Source organism: Astatotilapia calliptera, chromosome 3, assembly GCF_964374335.1.
Source record: "Astatotilapia calliptera chromosome 3, fAstCal68.1, whole genome shotgun sequence".
Classification (NCBI taxonomy): domain Eukaryota; kingdom Metazoa; phylum Chordata; class Actinopteri; order Cichliformes; family Cichlidae; genus Astatotilapia; species Astatotilapia calliptera.
Window position 1 is genome coordinate 62,072,721 of NC_137424.1, and position 23,975 is coordinate 62,096,695.

The 23,975-nt window shown below is 37.4% G+C and overlaps 2 protein-coding genes across 3 annotated transcripts in view; one reads left to right on the top strand and one right to left on the bottom strand.

Moving 5' to 3' along the window:
- Positions 1–2,577: 2,577 nt before the first annotated feature.
- Positions 2,578–23,975, bottom strand: part of LOC113028275 (uncharacterized) — a 75,194-nt gene continuing 53,796 nt past the window's right edge. Inside the window, exons 1-14 of one of the 2 annotated variants that reach the window (XM_080293421.1) lie at positions 9,484–9,684; positions 8,739–9,080; positions 8,255–8,548; positions 8,032–8,157; positions 7,706–7,803; positions 7,293–7,373; positions 6,675–6,770; positions 5,788–6,168; positions 5,084–5,182; positions 4,351–4,440; positions 3,738–3,836; positions 3,295–3,396; positions 2,975–3,079; positions 2,578–2,880 (exon numbers count right to left, since the gene is read on the bottom strand). In XM_080293421.1, the coding sequence (XP_080149547.1) occupies positions 2,743–2,880; positions 2,975–3,079; positions 3,295–3,396; positions 3,738–3,836; positions 4,351–4,440; positions 5,084–5,182; positions 5,788–6,168; positions 6,675–6,770; positions 7,293–7,373; positions 7,706–7,803; positions 8,032–8,157; positions 8,255–8,548; positions 8,739–9,080; positions 9,484–9,622 (2,190 nt within the window). In that variant the 5' untranslated portion in view covers positions 9,623–9,684 and the 3' untranslated portion in view covers positions 2,578–2,742. Of the gene's footprint in view, positions 2,881–2,974; positions 3,080–3,294; positions 3,397–3,737; positions 3,837–4,350; positions 4,441–5,083; positions 5,183–5,787; positions 6,169–6,674; positions 6,771–7,292; positions 7,374–7,705; positions 7,804–8,031; positions 8,158–8,254; positions 8,549–8,738; positions 9,081–9,483; positions 9,685–23,975 lie in introns of those variants that run through there. The other variant, XM_080293422.1, reaches the window with a different exon arrangement.
- On the top strand, positions 18,648–22,743 carry LOC145420907 (high affinity immunoglobulin gamma Fc receptor I-like). Its single transcript, XM_080290298.1, has 5 exons — positions 18,648–18,705; positions 20,195–20,239; positions 20,367–20,621; positions 21,047–21,292; positions 21,453–22,743. The coding sequence occupies exons 1-5, from the start codon at positions 18,648–18,650 to the stop codon at positions 21,599–21,601; spliced, it is 753 nt and encodes a 250-aa protein (XP_080146424.1). The 3' UTR covers positions 21,602–22,743.

Below are 23,975 nucleotides of genomic sequence, written 5' to 3' on the forward strand. Positions count from 1 at the left end.
AGTGTTTTTTTCTTTCCAAGCTCCTTAGACTTCTTTATTTACTGTTTTTGCGCTGTCCTTAGAAAACAGTTAAAAAAATTTAAAAAAACAAAACCCACACACAAAAAAACGTTACGACGATGACAGTATTTTAAAATAAAGCATTGCTTATATAATTTTTATCATAATTCTGGATTTACTGGCCTGTAATTACAATTTAAAAACTTTGAAGTACGAACTTTCAACATGGGCTGAAATAGAGACTGAGGGTGGCTGCAGCTTGTTGTTGTGTCAGCTTAAATGTCAGTCATGTGATTTAGAGGTGCAGCGTGTCCGTGGACCCCAGAGGGTTAATAACACTCACATTCATTCCATTTCCAGAGTGTAACAACCAACCACCTGTGTGAAATCTGAAATTCCCATGGTGTTGTTCAAAATGTGCTCTGGCACAATCATAAGCATCGCTTGCTACAGAAAACAAGAAAAAAGCCGGTTTGAGCTATGGGCTCAACCATTTGTTAATGGTGGAGGGGGGTAACACTATGCAATATATCCAGTTTTAGCATTTATATTCGCTAACTATGGTCAAAGTGTTAATGCTATCCTTTTTTAATAAACAACACTGTCATATGCAAAACTAGGGTGGCACTTGGGGTGGCAAGAGATTATTTTAGGGTGGCACTTGCCATCCCATGCCACCCTTCTAGATCCGCCCCTGGGTGGCAAACATTTATTTCCCGTCTTGTCACATTGTTGCTCTGATGATTTTTAACTGCTATGTTTTTATTTTACTGTAGATAAAGTTTTCTCTCTTTTCTTTTTTTATCTATTTTTGTCACAAGCCGTAGGAAGGACTTAGATGCAGATGGAAATAATAAAGATCAGTTCCTTTATTTTACTTTCCACGTGCGATACATACAAGTGTGGGAAGAGGGGTCCGAGGTCACCAGGGTTCACAAAGGGAGGCGAAAACCCTGGCACGGGGGACCATGACAGTTTTCCTTTCACACGTTATTTTTCTCTACATATAGGAAATCTTGTTACTCACTGTCACAATGTTGTGTGTCATGAGCGTCCCCTGCTCTGTTTCAGTTTTTGTTGTTTCCTGGGTTTTTTTGTAAGGTCTGTCACCTCTTAAAACTTTAGACATGAAAGTCAGTATGATTTCCTCCTGGGCTTTAGAATGGTAACACATCCTTTATCATCTAATTTTTCTCATTTATCTCATTTTTAAAATGAATTCATCTCAAATGCTGTAAGAAATTTCTCATAAAACAAAACTGAAAGAAGTTTAGAAAAAAAAACATTTACACAGCCTTTCATGTCTGTTCTCATGTAACTTTAGATCATAATTGAGACATCATGGTGAATGAATTTGTATCTTACTTGTTTTGTTTTGTCTCCAGATGGAAAAAAAACTCGAATTTAATTCAAGATGATGCTTACAGCCAAACTTACAACAGTTATACCCGCTGTTAAGGTGCAAGAATCCACTGCAGTATTCTCCTAAATGATAGGTGTCACCACTCGGATAATGTCACGTCATATAAGAAGGGGAAGAATTGAAAACTGAGGACTGTTTATGTAACACACCCCTAGTAAGCGGACAGCCAGAAATTATACCTGGTAGTGACAAAACAGCATCATAGTATGTTTTCCTCTCTCGCTTCTGCCAGATCTGAAGACCGGCAGTAGTGTCACACTAAATCATCTCACTAGGGTGGAGGTGCCCCCTTGTAGTGTAACTAGGGATCACACCACATGTTGAAGCTCCAACAAAAAACACAAAATTAAGGCCCTTGTTTAACAAAACTACACCTGAAGACTTGTGCAATATACAAAATAACATCACATAATGTGACCACACATTACGGTGTGTCACATTTACACTGCTATAGAAGAAGCTTTGTTGCTGCATCTTATGCTGGGACTTTTTAGAAAACAGAGCAACATAACAAATAACACATTCACACATGAAAGAAACTGATCAACAGTCACAGAGGGAATTTGTTTAGTGAAGTTATTCAAAAGTTTTTTTTCATGAGTTTATTGAAAAATCATCACTCAGAGAGAATCCGGATTCATCTGATCCAAAGAGAACAAGCATGAGACTGTCTTCTTATTGGTGGAACATATTTTTGTTCAAGAAAAGAATAAGAATATAAAACATATCAGGACTTGAAGTGCTCGGCCATTCATGAAGTAAAAGTACAACAACCTGTTTGTTCTTCTTTTGATTCAGTGCTTTTGTCCTGATGACATTAACTATGTTAGTTAATTAAACTATGTTAGTTATTTAAAAGATCAATAACATGGTTCACTTTTAGCACTGACATACAAAAACACCTCCTGATATACAATACCAAAACATGTGTCTGTGCTAAAGATTGTAAAACACAAAACAACATATTTACTGGTCAATGACATATTCATGCTTTTTTTCTCTCAAGATCTTGTGAGTTTATCTTTGTGATGCTCTGACTCGTGTATCTTCAGCTTACAAAGACACAGTGAAGCTTCGTCTTCATCCACATCCTTGCAACAAAACAGTTTTTGTGTTGCACCTCAAAGAATAATGAAGATCTATTGATTCTGATATTGAAGATCACCTTGTTTATTTACATATTGTTAATTTAATAAAAAACACTGTTACACTGACTTCAAATTATATGAAATATATAAAATGTAATATTGCTCTTTTTTTTCTTTTATTCATCAAAACTGTCCTGATGAGTTTACATGATGTAATCGTTTTTTTTAGTATCACTTTAGCCTGTGGCGCTCTCCAGTGCTGCTGATGAGGTCGATCTTTAGCTTGTCTGGAGAATCCCATATGATCATGCCCACACACATCACATCAGCATTGTCAGGATATGGGTTCTTGCCACCTTCTCGCCGTACCTGTAAATGTAGCCGATAAAAAGGTCACAGATGTCCAAGTGAAAAGTAATAATAAGAGAGACTAAAAGAAGAATCTAGTAACACAGAGACTCACAGTGAGTTCCTCTTTAGCTTTCAGTGTAAAGTTTTCTTTAAATGTGTATGTGGAGGTTCGGTCGTCGCTCTGTAGTTTTAACTTCCAACCTGCCATCAATATATCCTATAAAAGAGAATGAAAAAGGGGAGGTGGGGGGGGATGATGAAGTTGACTTCATAAATGTTGTGTTTATAAATAAAAATGTGTCATTTCCATCTTTGTGTTGTATCTACAAGTGAAAACGACCTTGTTTCAGAAATATTTCTGAATACAAACACAAAACATGTTGTTTGTGTTTAGGTAGTACTCATTGTTCACCAGCATGCAAGCAGCAGTACCTCACTGGAAGAGTTTCTCAGACAGATATAGTGACCATGTCTGTCGACCTCGTCTAAAATAATGTCACCTCTCTGTGGTGTGTTAGGTTTGTTTGACTGTTGCTGAGAGAGAGAGACAAAAAAAATCCAGATTAGTGTGTGACAGATGATGATGTAAAATAGTTGGAGCTTGTTAGAAAATGTGTTTGCTAAAAGTTGCTAAAATATTTAATAAACGTTAAATAAATAGCTAAGAAACTATGTTTATAAGAAAGAATTCAGTGAAGTGAGTTAATGCTAAGACACACAAATATATTGTTGGTCTTAATATGAATCACAGAAGTAAGTAAACATTTTCATTCTTTCTCAGTGAGATGTTCATGATCCAGATTTTAGCTCTAGTCCCATGAATGACTTTAAGTCAGTGAAGTGTTGAAAACAAGTGTTTGTCTGTCTGTATTTACCTCTTTCACATGTTCTTTGACGTTTAGTTGTTTTATCTCCTGATGGAAATTCTGTTTTTCATCCTTCTTCAACTTTGTGTCAGCTTCCTTTTTTTTCTCCTGATCACAGACAGTAGAAACTGACGTCAGAGGAAACTAGTCTGACCAAAACAGTTTTTTAAAAATGATCGGACTTTGTTTCCTTTCAAAACTTTGTGCTTGTTCATTTATTTTATTATTTACTTTGTATCTGTAATTTTTTCAGTGTGAACTGTAAGACGTAGAAATAAGAGTCCTGAAAGTCTCTGAGATGTTCAGGTTGTTTCGCTGTAACTTCTGTTCTGTGATTGCTGAATGATTTCAGAGGTTTTTGCAGCAAACCTTGAATTTCTGTCTCCGCTGTCTCTTATTGTGTGGATGTGAGTCTTTGTCTGTGTTTGTAAGAGAAATCTGTTTTTACACACTCAGTTTGGGTCCTTGTTTCCTTTCCTACCATTAAAAAGCCAATAGAATAAATAATAAATGTAAATGTGCTGCATGTTTGTTTGTTTATGGTTGAGGACAGAGCGAGGTCCCAGTAAATGAATGTGTGTTTGTGCTGAAGTGTTCAAAACAACAGTCTGTGTGTGTTTACTTCTTTCTTCATGTTGCTGATCTCTGCATGTTTCTTCTGCAGGTGATGATGTTCCTCCTTCAGCTTCTCCTCAGCTGCATGTTGGTTTTTCTCCAAATAACAGACAAACAGATCAACACAAAGGTTCAGCCTGAACAAAACTATCTGGACTGTCAAACATAACAGTCTGAACACGTCTCCAAAACTGTTCACACATTTTCTGTTTGCTTTCAAATCTCTCTTCCTTAAAGAGCTCAAACAGGAAATCTGACCTCTGACTGACCCTGAACTCCAATAATGTCACTGAATCTGAGAGCAAGCTGAAGATTTGTGTTTCTATAAATATCTTTATGGTAAAAGAAACACGCATGTGTTCATGTACAGTTTATATAAATATAAAAACAAAATAATTGATAATCTGGTGTCTCTGTTTTTGTAACTTTCTCAAAGTTTCAGTCCAGTTTTCAGATTACAAATTGAAATGCAAATGTTCCAAATACGAGAAATAAACTGCTAAATGGAGTTAAACTATTTAAAAAATGGGAAAATGGTTAAACAACAAAAATGAACAAATTAAGTTATAGACATGACACAATGCTGAGACTCAATGTTATAATATGAATCATAGAAATAACTGAAGTTTCAAATTCCTTCTTAATGAAATGTTCATAATCTGCAGTTTTTAATTCTAGACCCATGAATGACTATAAGTCAGTGAAGTGTTGAAAACCTGTGTTTGTCTGTCTGTATTTACCTGTTTCCAAAATTCTTTTGTGGGTGTTTTTTTCTCCTCCTGCTGGAAATCCTGTTTTTTCTCCTCCTTCAACTTTTTGTCAGCTTCATGTTTTTCCTCCTGATCACAGACAGTACAAACTGATGTCAGAGTAACTAGTCTGACCAAAACAGTTTGTTCAAAATCAACAAAGTATTTCTGTTACCTTTCATAACTTTGTGCTATAATAAAAATCTACATTTATGATATCTTGTTTATTAAGAGTTAAATAGTTAAGATTAAAAAAATCAAACTTTATTTTTGACTCCATTTTTTTTTTTCCTTTGAACTGTAAGACGTGGAAATAATAGTTCTAAAGGTTACTGGCATTTTCAGGTTTTTGGCTTTAACTTCTTTTTATTTTGCATTCTGTGATAAACCCTGTGACTCTGTTCCTGTGGAGGCCTCGTCTGCACTTTGTGAGAACTTTTTGAATTACTTTGTTGAAAAAGTCTCTGCTTTAAGGTCTCCACATTCACAGCCAGTTTAAGATGTAGATCCACCTTCCTAATGCAGTGAATATGAGAGCATGCTGAACACTTCTATTTCTGAGAATATCTTTATGGTAAAAGAAATATGCATGTGTCCATGTACAGTGTAGATAGAATATACAAATTATATCATTTAAAATCTGGTTTCAATGTTTTTGTAAACTTTATCAAAATTTGAGTCGATCTCAAAAGTACCTGGTAGCTGCTTGGTCGGGTTTGGCCCCCCTGGCTCTGATGGGCCCCTGTTGGGGTGTGGGGGGCCCTTGGATGCTGGGTCTCTGGGCTCAGAGGTCGGTCTGCTGTGGTGCAGTCGGCTGCTGGCTGAGCCTGTGAGCTCGTAACCGCAGACTCCTGGGGCTTCTGCTCTGTGCCTGCTGGGTGTCTCCATCCAGCGCTCTCTTTTGCTCTTGTCTGATTCGTGGCCACAAATGTGCGTGTGTTTGTCCTTTTGGGGGTCTCATGCTCTGGGGTGTTCTGGGGCCTCTCCACTTCTGTGACATCTGGTTGTTTTGCCTCCTGCTGGAATTCCTGTTTTTTATCATCTTCCAACATCTTGTCAGCTTCCTGGTTTTCCTCCTGATCACAGACAGCAGAGACTGAAGTCAGAGGTAACTAGTCTGACCAAAACACTTTGTACAAAATCATCAAAGTATTTTTGTTTCCTTTCAGGAATTTGCACTTTGATTTAAAAAAGTATATATATTTTTTTTTCAGTGTGAACTGTAAGACGTAGAAATAAGAGTCCTGAAAGTCTCTGAAATGTTCGGGTTGTTTGGCTTTAACTTCTGTTCTGTGATTGCTGAATGATTTCAGAGGTTTTTGCAGTAAACCTTGAATTTCTGTCTCCGCTGTCTCTTATTGTGTGGATGTGAGTCTTTGTCTGTGTTTGTAATACAAATCTGTTTTTACACACTCAGTTTGGTCCTTGTTTCCTTTCCTGCCATTAAAAAGCCAATAGAATAAATAATAAATGTAAATGTGCTGCATGTTTGTTTGTTTATGGTTGAGGACAGAGCGAGGTCCCAGTAAATGGATGTGTGTTTGTGCTGAAGTGTTCAAAACAACAGTCTGTGTGTGTTTACTTCTTTCTTCATGTTGCTGATCTCTGCATGTTTCTTCTGCAGGTGATGATGTTCCTCCTTCAGCTTCTCCTCAGCTGCATGTTGGTTTTTCTCCAACTAACAGACAAACAGATCAACACAAAGGTTCAGCCTGAACAAAACTATCTGGACTGTCAAACATAACAGTCTGAACACGTCTCCAAAACTGTTCACACATTTTCTGTTTGCTTTCAAATCTCTCTTCCTTAAAGAGCTCAAACAGGAAATCTGACCTCTGACTGACCCTGAACTCCAATAATGTCACTGAATATGAGCGCAAGCTGAAGATTTGTGTTTCTATAAATATCTTTATGGTAAAAGAAACACGCATGTGTTCATGTACAGTTTATATAAATATAAAAACAAAATAATTGATAATCTGGTGTCTGTGTTTTTGTCACTTTATCAAAGTTTCAGTTCAGTTTTCAGATTACAAATTAAAATGCAAATGTTCCAAATAATCTAAACTGTTTTATTCTTTCTATTTCATAATCTTAACCTCATCAATGACCTGTAAACTGCTCCCTCAGGATTATAAAAAGTATAAAAATATTTCACACAAACAAGAAGCATAAATGTGTTTAATAAACTTCTGCTAACCTCTGTTTTACTGGATTCCTCCTCTTTCATGTTTTTCTCCATCTGTTGCTGATGTTTTTTGAGAGCTGATGAGCCTCCAGACTGAGAGAAGATATGAACAGAATAATTTAGGTTGTTACATAATGTTCTGTAAAATGAAAACATGACAGACAAAAAATATTTGAATATTAGGATAAAAAATACCATCTATTCATACAGCAGAAGATGGCAACTATATATTTCCCGTCACATTATTCCTCTGACGATTTTTAACTCTTTTATTTTCATTTTATTGTCAGTAAAATTGTCTCTTTCATTTCTTTAAAAAGTTGTATATTTTATTTATAAACATTTTTTCCCCACATTCATGAAATCTTTCATACTGTTTTTCCTACAGGTTTTGTTGTCTTGTCTGTTTCTGTCATATCACTCACTGGCTCGATGTCCTGTGTCATGAGCGTCTCCTGCTCTTGGTCCGGTTCAGTTTTTGTTGTTTCTTGTTTTTTTTGTAAGCAGTGAGGTTTCCTGACATCTGTTAAACGTTTAGAAAAGAAAGTCAACATGATGTCGTCCTGGGCTTTAGAATGGTAACACATCATTTATCATCTCATTTTAATATGAATTAATTAAATATGCTGTATGTTTTCTTTTTAATGCAACACAAAGAGGTTTATAACTTTGCATGTGTGTTGCTTTAACCCCTGTAGGCAAAACTTTAGATAATAATTTTGACAAGATGGTAAATTAATTTGTGTCTTACTTGTTTTGTTTCGTCTCCAGATGAAAAAAACTCCAATTAAAATCAAGATGATGCTTAGAGCCAAACTAACAACCACACCAATGATGATGGCAGCAGCAGAACTGGAGTTGAGCTGGAAGTATTCATCTGAAACAATAAAAACAGAATTACATGTTATTTTAAAAGATTCTGGTTCATTCAAACCAAAATCGAGCATATCATACATTTTATAAACTAGATGTACCTGGAACATGTATGTGTGTCTCTCTGCTCTGGTTGGTGTTCCTCTGTTGGACTCTGCAGGTGATGTTGTTGCTGTGTCTCTTCTCCACAGTCACTCTGCTGCTGACAGTATAGAGGTCATCAGGACCTCTGAGGGTCTCTGCAGGTCCAGCAGAGAGGAGGTTTCCCTCACCGTCCAACCACAGCAGCTCAGGCTCTGGATACCAGCCTGCAGACTCACACTGTAACACCACTCCACTTATGGCTTTATCAAGGTTTGCTAAGCTGATGACAGGTGAGGAGACAGCACCTGATGCTGGATGAAATGTACAATTTAAAATGCTGATCAGTAATGCAAATCACTAAAAATGCAATGGTAATATTTGAATCTGATACAGACTGCAGTTTCCCAGCTGGTGCAACTCACTGGCTGAATCACGGCATTATTGCAAACACTAGTCCAAACTGCTCTGTGCACACGTAACATATATAATTCATCCACTTACCGACCACAAGATCAATAAAAACTTCTTCATCCTTCTCTGGGATGTAACATCTGTATCTGCCCTGGTCTGCAGGTTTTACTTTGGATAGTTTCAGTGAAATGTTTCCATGTTTCAGCTCATCAGTGAACAATGATGATCGACCTATGTAGGATGGATTTTTCATATTTATGAGGTCCTGACCTGCACGCCACAGAAACACAAATCTGGGGTCCAGGTCGGGTCTTGTCCACTCCGAAGTCATCACAGCAACATTTTCTCCAGGTACCAGGTGACATGGCAAAGTGATGTCTTTCCCAGCTGTTGCAATAATTGGCTGAGTTGGACCAATTAACCGAGACTGACCTGAGATAAAAAGATCAGTTTATTAATTTCTTTATGAATGAGAACTTCTAAGAAATCCCGCTGAACCTCAATCGAGAGATCTTCTTTTTCTTTGTTAAATAATATTTCATAACAAATGTCTTACTTCCCCTAAAATATTCAACCTCTACATTTTTGTATTGCGAATTATAATGTAACGATCAAATTACAGATTCGGTTAGAATTTATAATCTAGTCACATTAGTCAAAGGTATAACTACTAGGTTACAGCTTTTAAGAATCAATAAGAACACTGAGAGATAACACAAAAATATTGACAAATTAAAACAAAAAACTAAACATTAAACATGGCAATTTGAGCCATAAATTTTATAAACACATACACACAAATAATTACTGTGACCTTATATGTGAAAGTACTTACAAAAATGTACAAGAAGAGGGAAAACCAGAAAACAGTTTCTGAGACAATAAAGGGAAAATCCAGCCATCTGATGATTTATGCTCTGAAAATGGGGAAAAAATAATACAACAAACAAGTTACTAATAAAACAATAAAACATGGCTGAGTCAGGTTCATACTTTCACATTCAATTCAAATGTCCTTGAGGTTTCTTTGATGGACACACAAATACCTTCAGTTCATTGTTCCATTGTGAATTTAAATTGTGTGAATATTGTCAGATGTAGAATACAGTACGATAAACTAAAACTATGTTTAGTACAACTTTTCATTGCCATTTTCTGATACTAGGTCATAGTTGTAATATTTGTAAATGAAACATGCAAAACCAGATATTAAACACTTATTTATTTGATAAATATTGATCAGACAACAATTACCCAGTCCCCTGAAATGCAGAAAGTTTCAGCCTTTCCTCCAGAAATAACTTCGAAGTTATAATGTGTACCTCAATGTAAATGCTCTAAATGTAGACCTGCTATGCTGTACTGTAAGATGTATTCGATGTATTTTGTATAAGATGGTATTTTAGTAAGATGAGAAAGTCAGTAAGATATAACTTAGACATTAAAAATAAGATATAAAATACAACATACCTGTTGCATGACGTGGCTCTCACCTGAAAAGAACCTACAGTCTGAGTTAGTAAATCATTACTGAGTTAGTGAAACTCAGCATTAGTGAAACCAGACATCCAGTGTGTGCGTGTGTGTGTGTGTGTGTGCGTGTGTGCGTGTGTGCGCGTGTGTGTGTGTGTGTGTGTGTGTGTGTGTGTGTGTGTGCGCGCGTGTGTGTGTGTGTGTGTGTGTGTGTAAAATCTTCCTCACGAACTTTGAGCCTGTTGCAAGGAACCTGGTCTCTGTTATAAACAGGGTTGGAAACAGATCTGCTATGATTCTTGCAGGAGCATGAAACCACTTTTCTAATCAGGCAGGTGAATTAACCTGAGAGATTGAAGAGCAGCAGGAACTGTAAAATAAAAGAAAGAAAAAAGTTTGGCAACTTGAATAGATGCAAACTGTTTGTGTTGCTGCTACTGTCCCATTTATGTGTTTAGAATTTATCAGTACACAAGCACTGCTCAAGCAAAACCTAGTAAACAAATGAAGAGATGAAGTTCTATTAATTAATTTGTTTCATCCAATGTTGACATTAGAAAGAATTTAGAATATCTGTGTTTGTTGTATTGCAAACCAAAGACGAGCGAGAATTTTAGAAAACAGGAAGATGATCAAGAGTTTTCAGAACATGTGCATTTTTGCCTTTATTGGACATGACAGTGCTGACAATAGGCAGGAGGAGAGAGTGAGGGGGAATGACACACAGGAAATGGTCTGGACTCAAACCCAGGTACTCGCAGTGAGGACTCGAGCCTTCAGTACATGGGGCACCTGCTCAGCCAGATGAGCTGTAGCAGGACCGTCTAATCAGAGTCTGATGGTCAGTTAGAAGACAAGTGTGACTGATTATATGAGCTCCAATACAAGCCTGCCAGCAGCCAGCAAGAGGAGAAATATGAATTGGAAAAAAAATTAAAAATGAATGGCTTTCTTGACCAAGAAATGAGGCATCAAGTTTTATTTAGAACTTTTAATCCTAGCTGCAATCTAGAAATTCAACCATAATAGAAAATGTTCCCTGATCTAAATTCTCTTCTAGGTCAAACAGCAACACAAATAAAAGCTGCAATGCGTATTGCCACAAATGGACATGGAGATACAGTATATATGCATTGAGTGCAATAAATACATGTCTCCATGTGTTGCATAAACTGGCACAAACAGTATTTTTATTCAGTTAATTGGATAGACTTTTGTGAATTTGGAACATTACAGTTCAAAGAAGTTAACATTAGCACTCATTAGAAATTTCCCTTTATATTTGTTCCAAGATAAGAATTGGTGGTTCTACTATTAAGTTTATTCAAAAGACTGAATAAACTCTCACAGTTGGCAGCATTCACGAGACGTTGCCAGCCATTTGCTTCCAGTTTGTCACCTACCTCATGTTGGTAACAGGCCTCGTGGGTTCATGTTTTCTCATCAATGTTCTCAACTTACCTTGGCTTTTGTGTCCCTATAGTAATCTCATCAAGGGATCATCCACCTGCAACTTCTCCCTTTTACTCGCTTCATGAACTCAAATATCCTGCTACTCTCACATGCCTGTCCTGCCTTCTGCCTTCTCTAGATCACAGGAAAAAAAACAATGTTGGAACCTCTTTCATGCATACACCAATTGGATGCTCACCTGACTACCCCCGCCTGGACCTTGCGCAACCCAGCTGCAAAGTAAGCCACAAATTCAATACTCACTTTCTCACCAGTTACTGTTCTCCACACCCAGATCCTAACCTTAATTTCCCTCTGTTACAGTATCGCCATATTAAGACTCCCCACCAAGCACCCACGCCATATCATTGCTTATCTTTGTGTTTAGAAAAATTAAAGCTTCGGAGAAACCTTATCGCTGTGCCGTTTTAATTGGCATTTGGGTCCACTCTCACATACAGGCGTCTAGGTCCTTTTGAAGGTCCTGTTACCTTGAGATTTTGTTTTGTTTTGTTTTTTGTAAAATTAAATTAACTAAATTAACAAAGAACATGAACTTAAACATGTTAGCTGAGACTCAAAGTACCTTACATGAAATAACATTCAGTGAACTTGTATTATTTATCAAAACAAGTTAGCATACACATGCTAATATGTACTCACTGGCATTAAACATGTGATTCCCAGCCACAGAGCTATCAACTTACTATAATCACAAGATGCTTGGATGTCCTTCAAGAAACCTGGAGAGCTAACAGTGCTCATCACAGTGTCACAGTGTTGCCTCAATGATTACAACTGTTGTCTCACAGCAAGAAGGTCCCGAGTTTGATTCCACCGCTTGGTTCCTTTCTGTGTGAATTTTACATATTTCTCCATGTGTGGGTTAGCAAACTGCAGTTGATTAAGGCTGGCTCCAAAAGTAGGATAAACCTCATAGACTCCCAGAATTTCAAAAATCAATTAATTATCTGCAATAATGATATTTGGTTAAAAATGCAGCATAGTTAATTATATCAGCCCAATCAGAAAGTCTCTGCACCGGTATTATAGTTCAATTATTGCCCTATTATGGTTACAATTCACAAATTCCACTTTCCAAGCAAGCTTGTTAGCATTAGCTGGCATTAGAAAGTCAGAGAAGTCACCATTTTGAACTCTCCATTTACGTTTCATGTCCACAGCTCAAAACCTAAAAATGGGCTCTCAAAATTAAAGAACTAATTGGTTGTGTCATAGTGGCTTAAATCAGTTTTTCCATGTATTCTTTAGAGTAAAACTGTAACTTCATCTTTAAAAAAATGTGAATCTTCACTTACAGCCTGTTCTTGAGACGAGTAAATACAGTAAGTAATGAAAGGGAAAGGGTGATATAAACTCCAGCTGTGGTTGTTTATAGACTGAGGTTACAGTGACTCTAACTCTGCACAGGAACAGGAAACTCTCAAATACTTCAGCTGTATTTCAGCCTAATGCTCAGTCAACTAGACAACATGGCAGTCACAACTCTGTGCTTCAGGATAAGTAAGTACCTAGTCTCAGGTTTCTGTATGAATTTATATGTGTTTGCATGCACACGTACACGCACAAACACATCCAACCACACACACCCATATTTTGCTCCATTGCGGTTTCTTTCACACCTCAAACATTTAGTAAACAATTAACCAAATACTAGTAATCTGCAATAAATTACAGGTAGTAATAAAATAAACTACTAACTCTTTTACGCTATGTCCGCACCTACACGGGTATTTTTGAAAACGCTGCTGTTTCGTCCACACATAAACGGCGTTTCGAATCATCGAAAACTGAAATTTTTTAAAATCCTTTTTTCCGTTTACGTGTGGACGAGGAATACAGAGTTTGTCACGCAACGTCAAAGGTATGTGCCTTTTTTTACGTCACGCTGTGCGCCACGTTATTGTTTACATGAGATGAATTGCAGAATGGCAGATAGAGACAAAATACTGTTAATCTGACTATCTTCAGGTTTTACATGCTTACATATAAACACGCAGTTACTGTCCCTCCATTTAGAAAGGCAGAGGCGTCACGGTGTGATTATTTTACGTGTAGATTTTTTTTCCTGTGTAATTATATTCAACATTGCTATCAATACATTTTTCAAAAAATGCCTCTCTGCAAAATGGGTTTAAAAACATAAACAGCTGTGGGATACTGTTTGTCCGTGATTTAAACAGCCCAGCGCTGCTCCCGACACAGGGAAAACCAATTCTGCAGGGGAGACCTACCTCAGCACTTGTGCAGGTGAAACCAAAGGGAAGATATGCTTCACCATATTTTCTTTGGCTTAGAATGAAGTTGTTTTGGAAACATGCTTCATCTCCTGCTTTTTTTGCGTTTTTGTGGGTGCCCCGTGCTAGCAGTGGCCAAGCGATTTGTTTCCCCCCCCTTTTCATTCCGCGTCCCCCTTGCAATGGCTCTGCCCCTCCTCCCCCCCTAGGGGGCGGGCCCCACACTTTGGGAAGGTCTGGCCTAACAGATTGTGCTATAAAGTAAACTGAATGCTATCCCACATGTATACAATTAAGTGACACAAAAGTGATATTACTAAAACATCAACAGATAAAATAAAATACATTTCAATCACAAAGACAAAATTTAGATATAATTAATTTCAATTAAATTGTATTTATATAGCACCAAATCACAACAACAGTCACAAAGACAAAGTTCATTATGTTGTCAAGTAAAGATCGTACAATAATACAGAGAAAACCGCAACAATAAAAAAAAACCATGTGAGTCCAGTTCCTTGGTGACAGTGGGAAGGAAAAACTCCCATTTAAGAGGAAGAAACCTCCATCAGAACCAGGCTCAGGGAGGGGTGGACATCTGCTGTGACCAGTTGGGGGTATAACAACATTCAAGTTACACATTTTAAAATTGCTTTTTTCCGACTTACACACACACATGCACATATGGGTGCCTTGCAATTTGCTTTGTCACACCAGCTGTTGGTGTAAACATAAATGTAAAATAATTCTTTAAAAATAAAAATCAAATCAGAAAGCACAGCACTCATTTTTGGGCTGTTCCTTGACTTGTTTCTGTTCCGTGTCCTGTGTACTTACTGTTTGTTTGTATATTTGTCTTTTTGGCTGCTGTTACAACCAAATTCCCCCTTGTGGGACAATTAAAGGATTATTCTATTCTATTCTTCAATTCTATTTTCATTGATTACCACGTGATTACAGTTCCTTTTCTCAAACCTAATAAAATAATAAGTGTGTGTAAGCATTACGTGTGCGAACCTCACTGGTGAACAAATTAAAACCTTCTCCATTTTGATCTGCAAGGTCTGAATTTTTTTCTCAGTTTCCTCTTTGTTCTGTTTCTTCTCCTGGAGTTGAATAAAAAGTGAAAAGACTCATGAGAGCAGATTATACACTTGTTGTCATGGTCTTTGTCTTTTTGTTTGTTTATTATTGCTTTGATCTTAAATACTGTGTTATGTTTCCTCCCCAAAACCTATAAGGAAATCATATTTCAGTTCTGCTTATAAAATAAAAGATTTGATCAAAAGTTAGTCAGTTAACGCGTTATTAAGGTACAGGGAGGTTTTCATCTTTATTGGGGAAAGAATTCAAACATAAATTTTAAAAAAATCTAATCTTTATCAAACTGCATTTCAAAGGACAACAAATACATTAAACTAATCTTGTTTTATATATTGCCTAATTACACTGGATTTCATTGTCACTAGCAGAGATGGGTAGTAACTATGGGCAGAAATCTGTGCCATCAGAAACTGAATTTGAATAAGTTAAATTTGAATTTGAATTGCTCAGATTGAATTTGAATTGTAACTTGAATAAATGCTTTTGAAAACTGAATTTGAATTAGTCTAATTTGAAATTGAATTTATGGTTTGAAAATGATCATCACTAAATTGAAATTGAATTTTATATTTTGAAAATGAATTGATTTGCTTTGAAACTGCATTTTATCCTTTAAAAATTCAGCTCTCGAATAATTTCAGTTTCACTTCTCACCATTCAGTTTCAGTTCTACAATTCAATTTCAGTTCCAAAATTCAGTTTTTTGGAACTTACATCCGGTTCCGGTTCAAGCGCAGATTACTAGATCTACATTTTAGCAGCGGACCGAAAGTGTCACTGACGGGAATCTACAGCGTCTTGAGCTGAATTAAGACTTCAGAAGTCATTCGTCATGTCGAATGACCAGCGGATAAACTCTCAGGTTGGTTATAAATGTATTACATGTATAAGAACAAGCGTCATGTTAACAAATGATAGCCGTAAGGTAACTTTTATGCTTATTGTAGCTGCTAGCTAAAAATGCTAATTTAGCGTAGTTTAACCTGAATTCAGCTTTGACAAACAAATATGATCGACGTTCTAGTAGAATTCCAAAGTTGTCATCTTGTACCCTGTCAGAGTACCCCCTCTGTATGCTTGCAGAGACCCCTACAGTAGGGAAACATGCAAAACAGTGTCCAAACCTTTGTGTTTTAGCTTTATTTATGTCTTACACAGCATCCCAACTCTTTAGCTAACTTAATAACTTTAGCAAAAGTGAATTGTTAGTCTAATTCATTAGTGCAGCATTGCTGGATCACCTCTGTTTGAAGTGATATAATATGATATACAACTATCACTGAAATATGGTATCACTGTGGGGCTGTATACTGTTGATCTAAAGTGGAATTACCCTGTGGAAACAGGAATTTGCCATTTTAGAGCATTTTGAATCGTTAGAAGATTAAGTCAAATATCTGCAATTTCAAAGGGCCATTACTATGAAAGGCAAAATCAGACTGACTTGATATTGATATGGTATTACTGTGAAAAAGACTGTGGTTGGAAAGTGTTGGTTAAAGTTCAAATAGTATTTGGAAATACGACTTTTGCTTTTAAGAGCATTATTAAGTCATTGAAAGAGTAGTTCAAAAATGAAGATTCACAGGGCTTTTACTTTGAAATCCAAAATAAGATGGCCTTGATGACAGGGCACAATTAGGGTACAAGGCTGTGTCATATAGATCTAACATTAGAGTTTGTAAAAAAAAAAAAAAAGCCTAAATTATATGTTATTATGTTCTTAACATATCTGTTAATTCACTCGAAGTTGGCTTTTATTTTGAAATCCGGTTTCCACATCCATTCCCGTAATACTTTGAATACACAGGGAACGTAAAATAAACTGGAGGCTGGCTTGACTGCAAGTCTCGAATTGGAGGCTGGCTTGACACCAGTGATCTTCACATATCTTCCTCCAAGCTCGGTCCTTTTTATTCCTGTCTCGGTACAGAAAGCAGCTGGTGTCGTACGGCTCCGGGTTGTTTGCTACGGCATTGATTGGCCTTCCCTCCATTGAAGTATGAGGGCTTTGGCTGGATCTGCCCCTTTGACCTAGGTCACAGCCACGTCACCAGGCTCCTGATTGGTTGTCGCGGCGCGATTTGACGCTGGAGTTCAGATTTTTCCAACTCGAGCGGTAGACGCGAAACGCGCGTATGCACAAAATGCAACACAGAAACTCACGCGCGTGGTTTTATTCGCGAGTCAAATGCGCCAGACATGCTACACTGACGCGCATTTCATGCGTTTTGGCGTTTTCGCGACGCAAATCTGCTTCCGAATTTTCGCGGGACCCGCAATCGCGGGTCATCGCGCTTTTCCATTGACTTTTGTTTTTGCTCACAGGTGGTTTTGAGTGTTTTCCTTATAAAATGCTGCTTTTACCATTTCTTCCCGCAGTAATTATTCAGGAAGAAAACCAAACATTGCAGATATTTTTATCGTAACTCTGGTTTTATGTGGCCTATCAACACAATTTAAAAACTGGTATAAAGTCCACACTTTTTCCATCAGTTGTTCCGTCTGTCCTGCTCACATCTCTAATGGTTGTACACATTGTCATTAACATGGCTTCAGTCCAAATCAGCCACACCGCTTTGCTAGCTAAAACACCAGTGTCGGCACATAAGGAAGCTGTCATAGCCTGTCAATGACGTTGATTAACTGCATATATATGAATGTGAATCGCATTATTGGCTGGACTATGGGATAAGGTGGCATCGTTCTAATCCCATACTGGAGCAGCCAGTCACCAACTAACACTGCAAAACAGAATTGTTAAATTTTTAATTTTCAATTCAGGTTAATTTTTTTTTTGTGCGCAACACAGATTTTCTGTGCACAGAAACCGTGCCAGCAGTGTGCAATTGCGCACGCGCGCAGCTTAGAGTGAACATTGGTGATATATACAAAGGATGCAACCACCAAGTACCTGCAGAGGGTCAGGCAAGTCCTGAGGAGTCAGCTGAATGGTAAGAACAAGATCTGGGCCATCAACACGTACGTCCTGCCCGTGATCAGGTACCCTGCTGGGGTAATAGTCTGGCCAAAGGATATTGTAATCTGTAATATGCTCAGATTTATGGAAAAATAGGCTGTTAAGATTCAAACTTCTTGTTAATCAAAGTATAATGCCGGAAAAATATTAATTTATCAGGTTAACACTCATTGTTGAATCTGGTTAGATCAGGTATACAGTGTGTCAAATGCTGAACTTTGAGCCTGTTATAAAATAATAGAGCTGAAACCATATCTGTCTTTATGGTGTTCAAAAAGGGGGAAACATTCACATGTGATGTGTTATCTCAGCTATCATACTGAAGGTGGCAGCACAGGACTGATTTGTTACACACTGATTCTCAGGATTGTTTTATATCATCTGTGTGAAATGCACTTCACACACATACACACACACACAGATTTCTTTATCGCCAGATGCCACGTTTATTTTTAGTTTTCATTTGTTGTGACAGTCTGACAGCTCCGGTCTCAGCTGATTCACAGCTTCCCCTCTGCTTAAATAATATTACGTACTGGCAATTATAACTAAAACAATTGTTTGTATATCAGATTTCAAACAAAGTATATGCAGCAGAAATATGTCTCTGTCCTGAGACTTAGTGGAGCTCAAAGACAGAGATCTAAAAATTATTTTTATTCATTTGTTGACATAAAACAACTCATCAACTTCTTCAGGTATCAGTGGTTCAGTGTACAGAGTATGCAGATGGGAGTTGAACAGCTGAGCCTGAAGAAGAGGTTTGATCTGTTTGACCTGGCAGCAGGTCGGCAGATCAGTGATTTCGTAGACTTGCAGTATACGTACAAAGGGTCTGCCTGCACCAATTACATGTTTGCTAAAAATAACACAAACACATTCTTTTCTGTTAGAAGTGAAGTGAACTATCTAATACTAGCAAAGTCAAGCAGTTTCTTTTATGTGGACCTCACTACGAGTTTCATTTCCACCCGTCTCCCTTTCTTTTTAAACTTAGGCTCCTATTATCACTTTTAACAGAAGCATCCTACCATCTTACTGCTCAGCATCAGCTAGCAGCACCTGGACCAAACCAAATCATGAAATAAGGAGGGGGAGGCGGGGTCAGAGTGACTGGATTTATTGTTTGCTGCAAAAAAAACAAAACAAAACTAATGCTAGGAAACAAAACTCTTTCTAAGTACCTCGTGAAGCAAAAATAAAAAAGACTAATTGAATGTTCACCTGTGTTCTAGATTCCAGTCAGTCACAGGCCCTTAGAATCATCATCACTCAGTGTTTGAATACAAACAAGGCTGAAAAACTGTTTGATGTGTCATATAGGAAACAGCTAATCACATGTAATAAAAACAATAGAGTATGTGGTTTAAAGAGACTTCACATGTGAGACATTTATAAATACAGTTTATACTTTGAATAAATATAGATGATGCATTCTCAGTCTTTCTTACTCTGACTGAGTGCTCATAGCTGTTTTTACTACAAGTCTCATTGATACAATCACACAGACGTTCATAGAGCATTTGGTGTTTAAGCAGTTTAATATTCACTCACACTCTGGTGGATGCATTTGGGCAACATGGCGTTTAATATCTTTCTTAAGGACACTTTCACGTGCAGACTGCAGTAGAGGTCAATATTAATCTTAAACTGCTGTTTGATCTGCAGATTGAATTTAAAGGAAGCGATAAATACTCAAAACCTAAAACAAAGACACAAATATATTGTAACTCATCTGTATGTAAAGAATAGTTTCAGCTGGACTTGTTTTTGCAGTTCATGGTCAGTATCAAACTTCTAACTGCTCTCTTTGTCCTCAGCCTGCTCTCTGGTAGAACCACAGTGAGTCAGGCTTCATGTTATTAAAGTCAAACTGCAGGAAGAGGAAGTTTTCATCTGCAGTACAGAGCAGCTGTATTTCAGGCTCAGACATTCATCTGCAGGACAACATGAAGATTACAGCTGTCTGCTTCACAATGTGTGAGTTCTCTGGTTTTACATATTTCTGTGTACTTGAATAAAACTTCCACAAATTGTTTTAACAGCATTAACATTGGAAACTTATTTAATTACAGTGTTTCTGTCAATCTGGTCGTTGTCATGTTTGTCAGTATGTTCACAGTTTGCATTAAATAAAACTCACTGAAGGTCTGACAGATTAAAATGTCATCATTTATAAATATTTCAGCAGGAGGTCGTGTGCAGAAGATCATTTGTAACTGAGTTTATATTTGCAGTAACAAACTCTTTGGCTGATAATTTATTTAATTTTTCAGTGTTACTTGTATTTATTCTGCTGGCCGCACATGTTGAAAACAGGGGTAAGCAGCTGAGCAAGTTTCTCTCTTAAATCACACAATTTTGTCAACAAACCTTTGTTTACTACAAAATTGATTGATTGTTCCTTTACTCTATACAGTAACTTCATTTGATGTCTTTCTGGTTAAGATGCTGCGTTTCGCATCGTCCCAAAAAGACTGCAGTTCTTTGAGCTGGAGTCTGTCTTCTTTCACTGTGAGGGTCTTGATGGAGCTTCTCAGTTAAAAGGGATCAGAAATACAGAAATACTCATTTCAGTGTGTGATGAGAGCTCACCAACACTACTGTGTGCGATTCATCGAGCCTATGCAACAGACAGCGGCGAATACTGGTGTGAGACTGGAGCAGGAGAGAAAAGCATCAGTGTCAACATCACCATAACTCGTATGTTTAACACTCAAGTGACCGAAATATTTTATTATGACGTCATTTATAACCTGATGGATTTATGTCATTCAGAAACATTTTCTAACATAAAAATGTTCTATTGTTATCTATAACTATAGTATTTGGAACTATTATTAGTATTATTCATTGCAAACAGCATTTAACTTACTTATTTTAATGAATCATAATGATTCCATTCAAATGTTGCCGCAATATTGATGAATCAAGCCACAGTATTTGTTCAGTCTTATGTACTATTAATAAAAATTAACATTAAAATGAGTGACTATCAATGAGTCCAAAACGTCGTTACCATGGCAGCTGTTAACTAAAAAATTGTTCCACTTATTATTTCAGTGTTTTGCTTGCTTGGTTTGAAATGTTACAGATTTCTGTATCAGATAAAAAGTCTTGTTTTTCAGCTGGTTCTGTCGTCCTAGAGAGTCCTGTTGTCCCTGTCAAGGAGGGAAACAATGTGACTCTGCGCTGCAGGAACAAGACAAAGACTTCAAACCTCACAGCTGATTTCTATAAAGATGGCTTCCTCATCGGGAACAGCTACACAGGAGAGATGACCATCCACAAAGTTTCCAGGTCTGATGAAGGACTCTACAAGTGTAAGATGTTTGATACTGGAGAATCACCAGAGAGCTTGTTGACTGTCACAGGTACAAATCAGACATTTTAAATCAGAAATTAAGAGCTAGAATAAATGATAATTTTAGAGTGTAGCTAAATATAATTAAGTGGAGACAATCAGTTTTCCCATTCTGTCATTTAAAGGTGAACCTTATTTGTTTTACAGCAGATGTATTTTTATCATTGCAGCACTTCACAGAGAGACCTGCTCATCTTCTTGTTCTGCCGTCCAGGTGTTCCTAATGTTGAGGACTATTTTCACCATTGTGATGGTGGTTCTGCTGCTTTTGTTAGTGGGATTACTTCACTTTGGAAAACTCAGTGTTACACAGACATAAATGGTATTTGTATATAAAGATGACTGATGGAGAATGTTCTGGAAGTTTTAACATTTAGATAATAAAACAGTGCAGTAAACTGGACAATTATAAGAGTTACACTATGACGGGTGATTGCAAATATTGTAAAAAATACTTCGACTTCAGTTTTTTTTTACTATATACTTTTTTCCTTTTTTATTGCTTTGACTTTGTTGGTTGCTGTTAAACTTGTCATGCACAGAAGAGTTTAAAACCACAGGCCTGCTGAGCATGTTTAAAGACCTCTCAGTATCTCAGTTTACTCAGCGTGTGATTATTTTAGATGCTGCAGATGCTCCAGTAATTTTAGCTTCTTAGATACAAACCGCATGAGAAAATGTTTGTTCATAGAGTTAAAATACGTCAGCGTGATCATTTCAGTGCCAGCTTGTGGCTTAAAAATTCTACATAAGCCTTGTAGCTGCAAACATGTCAGTGTATCTTCTGCAGCTAAATAGTAAGCATGGCAAGAACAATAACTTATATATATATTAACATATTTTAAAATAAAATGACCCAACAGAGGGGTGTGGATGTCAGTTACTACTTTCATTTCATTCATTCAACTTTAAATTTGTTAACTGTTTTAAAATAATTGACAAAAATATATATAAAGACAATCCCAGTGTCATCCGGATCAGCGGATCCAAGCCTCACCTGGTTTTCTCCCACGCTGTCGCCCACCTGTAAGGACATCTGCGGCTCTTCACCTGCTGGAAACTGCCCTTAACTACCTGCCCTCGATCCACAGCTCTCCTGCCCCCCCCCCCCCCCCCCCCCCCCCCCGCGCTACAAGTAAGGCAAACCCCATTCTCACTGTTTAATCTCTCGTCGTCACAAACCTCGCCATTCACTAATTCCACTCTCTCTCCCATTTCAGGCACTTTGCCCCGTGAAACTCCCGCCGTGAACTTTCACTACTTTGTCGCAAATAAACTCACTGCAAACTTGTGGCTGTTGAGTGTCTGCTTTTGGGTCCATTTATGTGACACCCAGTGAAAATATCATCTATGAGAAAAGAAAGAAACAAAATATATGTTTACATACAGAAAAAGAAAAATGTGAAACATGTTTTGGAACTTAAAAAATTTAATATTAAAAGATCAAGATTGTTTTTTCCATTTCTTACTTCACTTAACTTCATTTTTTTATTATATATAAATGTTTCTGAAACACCATAACACAGATACAGCAACATCACAGTTCTATTTGTCTGACACAGAAAAATGAACACAATATTAACCCTATTAAACACACAGACACACAAACGTTCCCAGAATAGTGCTTTAGCTCATGAGTTGTTACCTGATCAAATAATTGATTGGTTGCTTAACTAGCTTAAAATAAGTTTGAGAAAATATTTCAAAAAAGAAAATTAACTTAATAAATCAGACACAGCAGTGAATCATCAACATATTCTTAGTTGATAAGATTTTTTGCATTTTCTACTTAATTAAACAAAGACTAAACCAATTTTAGTATTTGGGAAATTTAGATGGATGAGAAGAGCTTTTGCTTCACTTAACTGAGTCTTGATTGAATAAAGTGTTACAAGTTGAACAACTGATTATTTAAACATGTTACATGTTGAGCAACTTCTGGGTTGGTTTTGGTCAGATCATCTCATAAGAAATGACAGAAATCCACGGCTGCTGTGGGAAACCTGTTGGCAGAGATCAGTTAGTGTTCTTCTTTTGTGCTAATAGAATTCATCAGAGCTATAAAATCTACAGTCAAAAAACCTGGTTTAAACCAGATTTAAAGTTTTGGTCTCAACACCCTCAACAGCCATGTTATATTCGTTTGGTTTCTATAGAGCAAAATATATAGTTCAGTGATTATAAGATTAAATGTTTATCACAACTTCATCAGAATATGTTCAAGTGCATAGTGTGGAGGATGTCATAAGGCCTTGAGGCAATCAGATGTAAAACACAATATTTATAAGTGTTCATCCATCCATTCGCTTCCACTTATCCTTTTCAGGGTCGCGGCGGGCGCTGGAGCCTATCCCAGCTGTCCTAGGGCGAGAGGCGGGGTACACCCTGGACAGGTCGCCGGTCTGTCGCAGGGCTAACACACAGGGACAGACAACCGTTCGCACTCACATTCACACCTAGTGGCAATTTGGATTATCCAATTAACCTCTCCCCACAAGCTGCATGTCTTTGGACGGTGGGAGGAAGCCGGAGTACCCGGAGGGAACCCACGCAAACACAGTGAGAACATGCAAACTCCACACAGAAAGACCCCGGCCTGATGGTGGAATTGAACTCGGGACCTTCTTGCTGTGCGGCAACAGTGCTAACCACCGTGCCACCATGCTATTTATACGTGTTTTAAGTTGTAAATC